A 12,793-nucleotide genomic window follows, 5' to 3' on the forward strand; every position below is an offset into this window, starting at 1 on the left:
CATATTTTCTTGATTGAGTTATACATGGAAAACAGAGTATGCTATATGGATGTCGTAATTATTTTCTTGTACAATTATATTTATATATATGGTATTGTCACCTTGTATTAAGTTAGACCAATTTTGCTTTCTGGTCAAATGATTTTTCTATATACATTAAGTTGAGTATATAGACTAAATTTTAATGTCGAGTGATTCAAAATTTTATTAGTTAGAGATTAGCCACAGCATATCTAATTAATTGAAATTTTATTTTGGAATCACATGTGGAACTAGACATTATTTGTAATTAGTCGTATGTAATATAACGAGACTTACCCACAGAAATCTTATTGTATGTATTTGTATGACTAATTAGGATGATATATTGAATCTTATTTCTTAATCTACCCACTGGAGTTAAGAGATGTATATGGTTTGATAGTATCGTCATTAAGTTAAAAATTTATATGTATCTAATTGAGTAGAGCTTTAACCCACAGGCAAGTTTTATGTCACTAGATTTCATATTTGAGCATGATTTATATTGGTAAAACATGATAAATTTTAAGTCTCAATTTTTGTAATAAGCATGTTATTTATTATATTTGCAGCAATTTTACCTCGGAGTACTACTGATGTCAAATTTGACATTCCTGAATTGAATGGTGATAACTATAAGGTCTGGAAAGAGAGAATGCTACTGCAGTTAGGATGGTTAGATATTGATTATGCTATTCGGAAAGACGAACCACCTAAAGTAACTAAAGAAAGCACTAAAGAATCAATTGATCTTTATGAAAAGTGGGAGAAATCTAATCGTCTCTCCATTATGTTCATAAAGACCAGAATGTGTGCTAGTATTCGTGGTTCTGTCGATCAGCATACTAAAGTTAAAGATCTAATTAAGGCCATCGATGAACAGTTTGCAACTTCTGATAAAGCTCTTGCTAGTACCTTAATAATGCAGTTTTCATCTTTGAGGCTCACCGAGACTAAAGGTGTGCATGATTATATCATGCGCATGAGGGATATTGCAGCCCAACTTAACACTTTGGAAGTTACCATGTCTGACTCTTTCTTTGTGCACTTCATTTTATGCACTCTTCCTCCAAAATATGCTCCTTTTTAAGATCTCTTACAACACACATAAGGATAAATGGTCAATTAATGAACATATGGCCATGTGTGTTCAAAAGGAGGGTAGATTGTTGATGGAGGAAGGTGAGAAGGTGAACCTTACTGTTGCTTCTTCTTCAAAGAAGCAAAAGGGTCACACTAAAGATATGGGAAAGGGAAAGATTTCAGCTGAGCCAGCCATTAAGAAGGAGTCTATGTGTTTCTTCTGTAAAAAGAAGGGACACATGAAGATAGACTGCATTAAGTTTAAGGCTTGGCTAAAGAAAAAAGGTAATTTTCATGCGTTTGTTTGTTATGAATATAATATGGTTAATGTTAATTGATACCGTCGTTTAGTATCAAAAATAATATTTATAATTCCGAGCTAAATTAACAGAAGCTAGTGGTAGCACGAGTCGAACCACAGGGAGGAAGGGAATTTCAATTGTCTAAATTTGGTCTAGGGTAACAGTTGTGTGAGGGGGTTTATTGATTTGGTCTATAGCTAATAAAAATAAAAGAAAAGTAAATTAATGAAATATCAAGAATAAAAGAGGTACTAGGATGGTCGGTTCGTTATAGTTTCGGCGGCAGCATACTAAACAGGTCTAAATCAAAGCACATGAGGCGGGAAATAAAGAGGTCCTCTCGGTCCACTCTTAACAAATAGCATCTTTCGATCTCTCTATAAGTCCCTAATATCACTAATACGACTTTCGTCCTGAAAAGTGACTTATAATCTAAACTTTACCTATCTTTCGATCTCAGCATAGTTTAGTCATTTTAATTGGTGATCTAACAACTGTCCCTATCTCTCGATCTAATGGGTCAGTCATATCCTAAACATTCAACTAGTCGTGTGCACTCGATTCGTCGAATTAAGAATTAAAACAATTAAAACGAAAGGAAAACCTCACGTGGTCGGTCGATCGACCAAGTATGGCGATCGATCGATCGACATGCGACCAGTCCGTGTTCATTATTTTGCCGCCTACACTATAATTCCCCTACATCCTAGCACAAACTAATTAGCTACTCATACTAACGATGATAACAACAATAAAACTAGGGCATAAAAGTACTGAATTCATAATTAAAGCGGTAAGATAAATAATAAACAAGCAACGATAAAATTGGCTTGGAATCTAACTAGCAATTCTATACTAACAACGAAATAGAAGTGAATCGAAATAAGGCAGAAGGAATACCGAAATTTCAGAGGAATGATTAAGAATAAAAACGAAATTCCAATCCGAAATAGTTTCCCAAACCCTAATTATTTCTAAAGAACTGTATGTAAAACTTAATGTAAAAACTTGATAAATTTCTGAATGTTCATGCTGCGTTTTATAGGAAAAGTACGCAGCTATTATTCCTAAACCTAATAACTCATGGGCTTGATAAATCTCGATCTTTTAATTCTCGTATCAGCTCGTGGAGTGGTCGATCGACCATGTTGCTCAGTCGATCGACCAACCTATACTGTACAGTAGCTTCTGATCTCGTGCTCTGGTCGATCGACCATAAGCACCAGTCGATCGACCATGGTTGCTGTACAGTAGTGCATTCTGACGAATTCTGCAGCGCGCACCGATCTTAAAACAGCTGCCATTTCTTCGTTCCTTGGTCAAATCAGGCGTTCTACGCGGCGTTGGAACGCTAAGAGGATAATCTTTCCTCTCCAATTGGAATCACTCGATTATCAGCTCTAGAACTCGAGATATTTCCATCTGAAGCAGGCTGCAATATTGTGAAGTGCTTCTTCGCTTGTGAAACTCGTACGCACCCATGCTTTTGCTATCTTTAGGCCTTGAAACGCGCACCAAGCTCATTCCTCGAGTCAATACTTCATGTCAAATGCAATGTTAATTACTTAGGGACGGATTTGGCTCGATTTCCGCTCAATTCTTCATATTTCTGCAATAATAGACAAAAACACGAAAGTAGAGGAAAATAGGGAAATAATGGCATATATTGCACATTTGAGCTCTGAAATGCGTGTAGAATAAAGTGTGAAACATCATATTTTGGACACGCATCAAATCTCCCCAAACCAAACCGTGCTTGTCCCCAAGCAAGAACTAGACTCGATCCTAAAACCTAATGGAACGAGTTCAGTCTCAGAGCGAATTGCAATATGTAAAGCCTAAACCAATTTAATGCACAACCAACAATCAATTAGCAATGTGAATCATGCAAACGAATTATGAAGCCGTTAAAAACTGTTGAACCGTCAACCATAGAGACTTATCAAATTGGACTCTCACGGGTCGCTCAAATCACTCAAATAAGAACAAGGTGAATATATAAGAGGATAGAAAGAATTTATTTTGTAAAGACTCTCACCTAACTACGACCTATGAAGACATGCCAGCAATAAAATATGAAAATGATCTCTATGACCGTACATATGCATTCCAACCAAACAGATGACCATGACACATGCCGAGGTATATATGGATATGTGAGGTAAAGGGTAAGAAGGGGCTAAAATGAATTTGGATATGAGGAGTAATAAGCCAAGCTAGTACTACAATCCAAACTATAAACGAATCCCAACTTCAAGCTCAAAGTAAATGATACAATACGGTGCCAATTCAAGGCACAAAACTCACAATCTCCACAAAATTTGACTCCCCAAAGAATACAAATGATAATATGGGAGTAGAAATCACCAAATAATAATAATTGCAACATGTGATTTTTTCGAACTTTTCCTTTTCTCGGGATGCAGTCGATCGACCAATATGGTCAGTCGATCGACCGGATTCTACAGCACTCGTCTCTTTTTTCTCTTCTTTTTCGAGTCATTTTTCTTCTCTTTTTTTTTTTCTTTTCAATTCTATTTTTTTTCTTTCTTTTCTTTCCTTCCACCATTTCACCCAACATCTCAAAATGAGCATATAACCAAACCGCAAATAAACACATTCCCAAAACTAATGCTACTAGCTTGACAAAGGCAGGCTAAATATAGGATGTAGTTAAGGGACAAAAAGGCTATTTTTGGCTATGAGGGGTTCATGGGTAAAATGAATAAAGGGAAACCTCTACCACATGTGTCAACAAACCACAAACCGAATGCATACAGGTATTAAGTAGATCAAGTTCATAATTATGCAAATTAAGGAAACATGTCTCATAAGGAGTACTACTCACATTCCTAGATAAACTGGTCATAAATGTCACCAGTTATAAGCTCTAAAACTCAGAAATATGATGTAGCTTGCCAATTTTCAAAGTCAAGTCTCAAGTTCAGCAAGAATGTAACGAAAACTCGTAGATATGCATTTACGATTCTACTAATAACATGTCAATTAGCAAGGCTCAGGCAAAACAGGTGCAAAATGCAATATCATCCTTGAAATACTACCGTTCCGACTCGACCTATATGCTAAAATAGACGTGCATTGTTTTGGAATTTTTTTTGAAATTTTTCAATTTTTTTTTGAATTTTGTATATATAAAATGAAATAAACAATGCAAAACAAAAGTAAACGTGAATGCAAAACAGCGATATGCGACGCAAAACCCTTCCCCAAACCAAATCGCACAATGTCCCCATTGTGCAAAATCATGTAATGAAGAAAAGAGAAATGGGAATTTGCGAGAAAAGAAATAAAATATAATGACATGAAGTAAAGAAATCAGGAACTCACAAGACTTTAAGCGCAGCAAAGGAAACCTCCCCAAACCAGCGTGAGCTAGGAGGTTTCAGTAGCCAGCAGTGCTACCAATAAAAGTGCCTGAAAGACGGAAAATACCACGTATAAGACTGAGAAAACAATTTTGAAGCGTAAAGATTGTGCACAAATGAGACAATAGAAGAAATAGATAATTCGACGGAAAATAAAGTGGAGTAGAAAACTCCCTTAAGTCCGCATATCGACCAAACACAGCAGGGGAGAGGTCGTGAATGAATATAGCAGCAGTGGTGGTCGATCGACCACATAACCCAGTCGATCGACCATGCAAACGTGAACAGTATCGTCTGGAAACTGCATATCAGTCGATCGACTAATAGTCCCACTCGATCGACTGAAAACACTGCTGCAACCTCTTATTTCTTCGTATTAGCTCAATAACTTGGGCTAATGAGGTCTAAAAACCTGCAAATGCACAATAATACACGCCCAAAATTGCGCAAAAACCCAAAGTAAAGTCTATAGCGTTTAAAATACTGAGCAAGCAAAAATAAAATGCGAAGTCTCGCGCACACAAAATACGGTAAATAGTCTTAAAAGCAATAAAGTAAATGTTTGATAGAGCATGTGATCAACTAATAGTTGATCAAGAACGGCGACGGTATGGCCCACTTCGTCGGCTTCGGCTACATGAGGTAGCCTCGGCAGTGCTCATCTTCTCACCGCACTCTTCTTAACTTCAATATCCGTATGGCTCAACGGATCAATACTCTCATCATCTCCCCGATCAATGACCTCTTCGGAATCGTCGAATCCAAATCGACTTCGTTGCTTTGACCGGCTTGTCATCCACTTCCTCATCGGTCCCATAGCTCGAGCAACCAAGACCACCCCTTGAAATGATTGGCTTCTTTGCACCGAGCAACTTGCGCTCACCCTTCCCCAAACCAGCTCCTGCAATATCGTAAATAGACAGATCTTCCTCCAATTTTCTCCCAATTTGGGGCGGAGGTGTTACAACAGAGTAGAAATAGAGACAGGTAATTCGGGAAGCACAAAGTACGATTTCTTTTCGTAAACCGTATTGCAAGTGACCGCCACATGGGGTCTTTCTTTTTAGCAGCCGAGTAAAAAACGATGGACTGTTTCCCTACTTTAAAGGTCAACGTCCCCGAGCCTACATCTATAATCGCACCAAAGGTGTGCAGAAAAATGGTCTACCCAAAATAATAGGAATATGAGTATCCTCGGGTATATCAAGTACAACGAAGTCAACAGGGAAGAAAAACTTCCCTATTTGGACAGAATGTCCTCTAGGACTCCTATTGGTGGACCGCGAACGATCGCCATCTCCGTACTTGTCTTGCTAGTAAATCGCAAACCTAGTCAAATTCAATTTCCTAGCTAGACTCAAAGGCATGACACTTATACTAGCTCCTAGGTCACACAATGCCCTCTCAATTGAGAATGTACCTATGTTGCAAGGAACAGAGAAACCGCCGGTCCTTTAACTTAAGGGGCGCAGTGTGAGACAGATAGGAGCAAGACTCCTCGAAAGTGCGACGGTGTGCCTTTGTTTCAAGTGACCGCTTTTTGGACAACAATTGTTTCATAAATTTAGTATAAGCGGGTACTTGGTTAACTAACTCGAGAAAAGGAACCTGTACATTCAGACTACGAATAACATTTTCAAACTTATTAAATGATACCTGTTCCTTTGTCGGCACTAGTCTCTCCGGATATGGGGCTGAAAGAAGTAACTTAGCCCTCTCCTCTAAGTTTCTCGCACCGGCATCAGTGGATTTAGGCTGAAAATCCACTACCTTCTCTTTGTTGCAGCTCGACCCTTCTCCAGACCGTCTCAAATGTGAACCATTAATCGTCATCGGGTCATACCTGGGAGCTGGGACTGACCCATCAGCACTCGGGTCTTGCCTATATATTTTCGGAGTTGTCGTACCCCGAAACAAATGGTCTCTCAAGTCATCAGGCATTGGGGGACGGAACTGAGCACCTTCAGCAGCTTCCTCGGTCGATCGACTAGGTTGGTCGGTCGATCGACGAGGTTTTCAGTGCATGAGAGCACTGAAAGTCGGGGACTGGTCGATCGACCATGATGGTCGATCGATCGATCGTCCTCTTCTTTGTTTGAAGTTTCGCTTCGTTAATCTTCTCGCCATCGTTTTCTTTCAAGGCGGTCGATCGACCATGATAGGCGATCGATCGATCGCCTATCTTTGCTAGTCGTCTTTATTTTGCCATCATTAACAGACGCCTTTTCTTTCTTCTTTTCAGACCCATCTTTTGCCATAGTGGACCCGGCAAGAGTAGACCCGCTCCTCAGTGTTATGGCATTCAAAGTCTCTTTTTGCTCGGTTTCATCTTTATCAACAATATCAGCAGTAGGCGAGGTCGATTGACTTTCAAATGCAGCAATTCTACTCCTAATGCTATTCTTCTGCTCCGAGAGTTCAGCCTCTTCTCTTCCCAATTCATCTTTATTAATTTCCGGGCTTACCCTTTTCATAGCAGGCTTTTCAGGGGTCGACCCATTACGACCGCGCATAGCATGCACGGTCTCCAGGTGTTGAAGAGAAGAAAGGTCGGCCATTCGGGAGTGAGTTGATTTAAACCATGCTGCAGTTTTGGCCGAAATCTCTTCTATCATAGCCTTGAGATCCGCTATCTCGTTAGAGGGAAGAGGGAGTTGCGAAGGTGGTGCAAAAGAATATGAAGGCTCTTGAAAGCCTTGTTGATAGCACGGATGTGGCGGTGTATAATGACCTTGTTTATATTGCCTGTAAGCATAAACTTGGTCCATAGTTGCTCGGCATATAGCAGAATCATGCCCCTCAGCACCACATCTCTCACAAAATTCCACCTGCTGCTCCCAAGAACGGAACATGGTGAATCCTCCCGGAAATCTTGCTAATAGGACTGTAGGACCTATCGAAACAACACTAAAGAGGAAGATAAGAACTGCCTCAAGGTACTCAGTCTTCCCTTGAGGCTAAAGACAGACCAAAATAAAAACGACTAAAACTAGCGCTACCTCCCCGGCAACGGCGCCAAAATTTGATACCGTCGTTTAGTATCAAAAATAATATTTATAATTCCGAGCTAAACTAACAGAAGCTAGTGGTAGCACGAGTCGAACCACAGGGAGGAAGGGAATTTCAATTGTCTAAATTTGGTCTAGGGTAACAGTTGTGTGAGGGGGTTTATTTATTTGGTCTATAGCTAATAAAAATAAAAGAAAAGTAAATTAATGAAATATCAAGAATAAAAGAGGTACTAGGATGGTCGGTTCGTTATAGTTTCGGCGGCAGCATACTAAACAGGTCTAAATCAAAGCACATGAGGCGGGAAATAAAGAGGTCCTCTCGGTCCACTCTTAACAAATAGCATCTTTCGATCTCTCTATAAGTCCCTAATATCACTAATACGACTTTCGTCCTGAAAAGTGACTTATAATCTAAACTTTACCTATCTTTCGATCTCAGCATAGTTTAGTCATTTTAATTGGTGATCTAACAACTGTCCCTATCTCTCGATCTAATGGGTCAGTCATATCCTAAACATTCAACTAGTCGTGTGCACTCGATTCGTCGAATTAAGAATTAAAACAATTAAAACGAAAGGAAAACCTCACGTGGTCAGTCGATCGACCAAGTATGGCAGTCGATCGACTGACATGCGAATTCAGTCCGTGTTCATTATTTTGCCGCCTACACTATAATTCCCCTACATCCTAGCACAAACTAATTAGCTACTCATACTAACGATGATAACAACAATAAAACTAGGGCATAAAAGTACTGAATTCATAATTAAAGCGGTAAGATAAATAATAAACAAGCAACGATAAAATTGGCTTGGAATCTAACTAGCAATTCTATACTAACAACGAAATAGAAGTGAATCGAAATAAGGCAGAAGGAATACCGAAATTTCAGAGGAATGATTAAGAATAAGAACGAAATTCCAATCCGAAATAGTTTCCCAAACCCTAATTATTTCTAAAGAACTGTATGTAAAACTTAATGTAAAAACTTGATAAATTTCTGAATGTTCATGCTGCGTTTTATAGGAAAAGTACGCATCTATTATTCCTAAACCTAATAACTCATGGGCTTGATAAATCTCGATCTTTTAATTCTCGTATCAGCTCGTGGAGTGGTCGATCGACCATGTTGCTCAGTCGATCGACCAACCTATACTGAACAGTAGCTTCGATCTCGTGCTCGGTCGATCGACCATAAGCACCCGATCGATCGACCAAGGTTGCTGTCTGAAGAGTGCATTCTCGACGAATTCTACAGCGCGCACCGATCTTAAAACAGCTGCCATTTCTTCGTTCCTTGGTCAAATCAGGCGTTCTACGCGGCGTTGGAAAGCTAAGAGGATAATATTTCACCTCCAATTGGAATCACTCGATTATCAGCTTTAGAACTCGAGATATTTCCATCTGAAGCAGGCTGCAATATTGTGAAGTGCTTCTTCGCTTGTTAAACTCGTACGCACCCATGCTTTTGCTATCTTTAGGCCTTGAAACGCGCACCAAGCTCATTCCTCGAGTCAATACTTCATGTCAAATGCAATGTTAATTACTTAGGGACGGATTTGGCTCGATTTCCGCTCAATTCTTCATATTTCTGCAATAATAGACAAAAACACGAAAGTAGAGGAAAATAGGGAAATAATGGCATATATTGCACATTTGAGCTCTGAAATGCGTGTAGAATAAAGTGTGAAACATCATATTTTGGACACGCATCATTAATCATAATACATGGTGGATTGATTCTGGTGTTGGAGCTTGTGTCCTCCACAAATTAGTGTGATAACATTTGTAAATCTCTTACAGGTTCACAAGGGTATACTTCGTATATTTAATCAGTTGATTAACGTTTACCTAATAACGGTTGGTTTGCTAGAAAGTTTGACGTTATTATCATACAGATGGCGGTGATCAACTGGTCCCTAAAGGTCACACCTATAGGATGTGTTTGAGAAATGTTGTTATAGAAATATAATCACATTGATGCCCAATATGACTAAATAGTTAGTCAATGTGTTGATGAGATAATTATTTAATGAAAATTAAATAATATTAGTTGAGACGATATAACTGTCAATTCGTAAATTAAATATAATAAGTTATATTTAATTAAATATATGTAATGTTAGCTTGGACGAATTAATCTATTAATTCGTAATTAAATATAATCAGTTATATTTAATATCAACAAGATGAATGTGTCATAGTGGTAATAGTGAGGGTACACATACCAAGAGGTCATGGGTTCGATCCTCACTAGATGACAATTCAACACATTTTATATATTTTTGGAAAGACCAAAAATAAGGAGATATACTCCTTATTTCGGTCAGTTGGGACGAGATTAGGAAAGATATTATTCTTTCCTAATTGACTCCAAATTTTGGTCAGTATAAGAAAGAAAGGGAGAGAATTATTCTACTCTAATTCTTTTTCTTGACCTAGCCTCCTCTCTCATCAGAAAAAACACAATAACAACTAAAATTTATAGAAAATTTTAGATCGATTCTAGCACAATCAATAGGGCATATGTCATATCGTCTTGGGTGCAACTGATAGGCGAATATCAATTTTGATATTGTTCTTAGGCCAATTTTGCTAGGACCGAAGGTTGATTCTGAATCCTTTATACTTTGTTTATGTATTTTGTTTATGACTATTGATCATCACTGTTAAATTCGTTATAATCCTTCAATTTAAAGGGAAGTATACAGATTATTTCCCACAAGTGGTATCAGAGCACTAGGCCACGAATTTTGATTTTGATGATTTTCATAAATTTTGTATGTAAACATTGCAATATTTCCGAAAAAAAAATTTTTTTCGGCTGAATTTTTTTTTTGGCCGTGAGTTTTCTTAATTCGGCCTGTTTTTTTTTCTTTCGTTTTTCTTTTGCTTGATGATTTATTTCCAATTTCCTTATATCATATCATTGTTTTAATCAGTTAAAATCATCATATGAAGAATTTGTAGATTTTGATTTAAGTTAAAATACAAATATAATCGTCATGTTGATGATACAAGAACTTGTTTTTGCTATATAGTTTTAGCATATAAGATTAATCATGTTTGTTAATTCATTTGCTAAACCATGTTATGTTAGCAACTGTAAACTTTGTTCTTCATCAATCTTTGTATTAGGGCTTTATGCCGCAAAAGGAAAATAATTTTGACTGCTCAATTTTTTCAGGGTTGCCGTGAAAAAAAAAACTGGTTTTAGGTTATTTTTTTTAAAATTGCCGAATCAGAAAAAAAGGGGAAAGTTTTTTTTGTTTTTTGCCCAAATGCCGTATAATTTTTTTTAAGGCAGTTTTTATTTTTCCAGCCGTGAGCTGGGTTTTAATAAAAAAAAAAGAAAACAAATTTTTTACCTTGTTCGCTTGGTTTTGCCGAGACCAAACAAAGAAAATAAAAGTTTTATTTTTGTTTTTTGCCAATTAGTTATTGCGAAACGGTTCACAATTTAAAGATACCGAGTTATTTTAAAGCAGTTTAAAATTTTGACGGATAGAATTCATATTACAAGTTTAATATGGATTAAAAATGAAATTAATGTGATTAATTGCGGAATTGTCACTTAATTTAATTTAAATAGGTGGTTTGGATAAATTAATCAACATAATTAAGGAATTGTGTCATGTATATTTAATTTATTTTAGTTGATGCTTTTTAATTTTGTTGAATGAATCGAATGAATGAATTTTATTTACGTATTTAATTTTGCAATCGGTTGTAAATTGTAATACTTAGTGTGGCCTTAGTCAAATTATGTTTTCGTAATGAAGGAAACATGATTTTTTTATGTAATTATGAGATCTCGAATCTCCTTATTTTAGTTTTGGGTTTTGAAATTAGAATGTAATAAATAGGTCAATTATGTAATTTTATTTATTGTAATTTCAAAGAAGACTAAAGATGGAGATTGGAGCTCACTCCCGCTACATGGATCAAGATGGAACATCAAGACAAGCTTCTCGGGTCCAAGGATGGATTCCAAACTTGTATTTATTGTTCATTTTGATAGGATAGGCCACACTAGGACTTTTACTGTTTTTACGTTTTCATTCTTATTGCCTTTCATTCACATGTTAGTTTTATGCATCAAATTCCGCCTAAAACCAAACCACCTACTACTACTAAAATGCATGAAAATTGACTCATATAAGTAGTATGTTAGTTTTCATGGACATGCAGATGTCACAGTCTATAAGCCATCACCTTAGTTTATTCATTCTCGCATGCTAGATTATAGTTCACTCAAAATGAATTAAAATAAAGTTGATGGGATCTTCCTCTAAAACGGAAATTGAGATTAGTCTTTATAAGGGCAAACATATATGAATCCCTTCTTCGTCGGTAGGCCTAATATGACCCCTTCTACGTTGGGTAAGTAGTTGTGTTGACTTAGTTTACCTCAACATCATAGTCCGAAGAGTTTCTCGTGATTATGATGGACTAAAGATAGTATTTACAGAAATTTATCGACCAAGAATTCTAACGGTAGAATTAGCTAAAAGGTTAGCTTATCAATTTACAGAGAATTGAGTCTTGGGATCATTTATATAATTCTTGAGGGAGGTCAATTGTATAAATGTTTTGAGTCTTCGCGTTATGACATTAATTCATTAGACTTAAAATCAAAACGATGCACATGCTTATTATTTTTATTCTTCTTTCGCAGTGTAAAACACGATTATTTTCGATAATACTGTTACAACAAATGGCTGGGAATAACGCAATCCCAATGCCTAGTGTCACACTAGATCGTTCATCTTGGCTAAAAGTATTCATGGACCAAATGAATCAGTCCACGCGACTGAAGAATGATGGGTCCAACTTTGCGGACTGGGAGGCGGCACTACGGAATGCTGCCATTGCTGACGGTAAGCTCAAGTATTTAACTGAGCCAATACCGGTCAACCCAGGCCCAAATGCAGGAGCCAACGAGTCACTCGCTTATAGTGATTTCGTTATGGAAGCGGGTGCGATAAAG

At 37.3% G+C, this 12,793-nt stretch overlaps 1 protein-coding gene across 1 annotated transcript; it reads left to right on the forward strand.

Annotated features, from left to right (window-relative positions):
• The first annotated feature begins 571 nt into the window (after positions 1–571).
• On the forward strand, positions 572–1,111 carry LOC141613226 (uncharacterized). The gene has a single exon (XM_074431966.1). The coding sequence runs from the start codon at positions 572–574 to the stop codon at positions 1,109–1,111; it is 540 nt and encodes a 179-aa protein (XP_074288067.1).
• Positions 1,112–12,793: the final 11,682 nt, after the last annotated feature.

Source organism: Silene latifolia, chromosome 11 (assembly GCF_048544455.1).
Source record: "Silene latifolia isolate original U9 population chromosome 11, ASM4854445v1, whole genome shotgun sequence".
Taxonomy (NCBI): Eukaryota; Viridiplantae; Streptophyta; class Magnoliopsida; order Caryophyllales; family Caryophyllaceae; genus Silene; species Silene latifolia.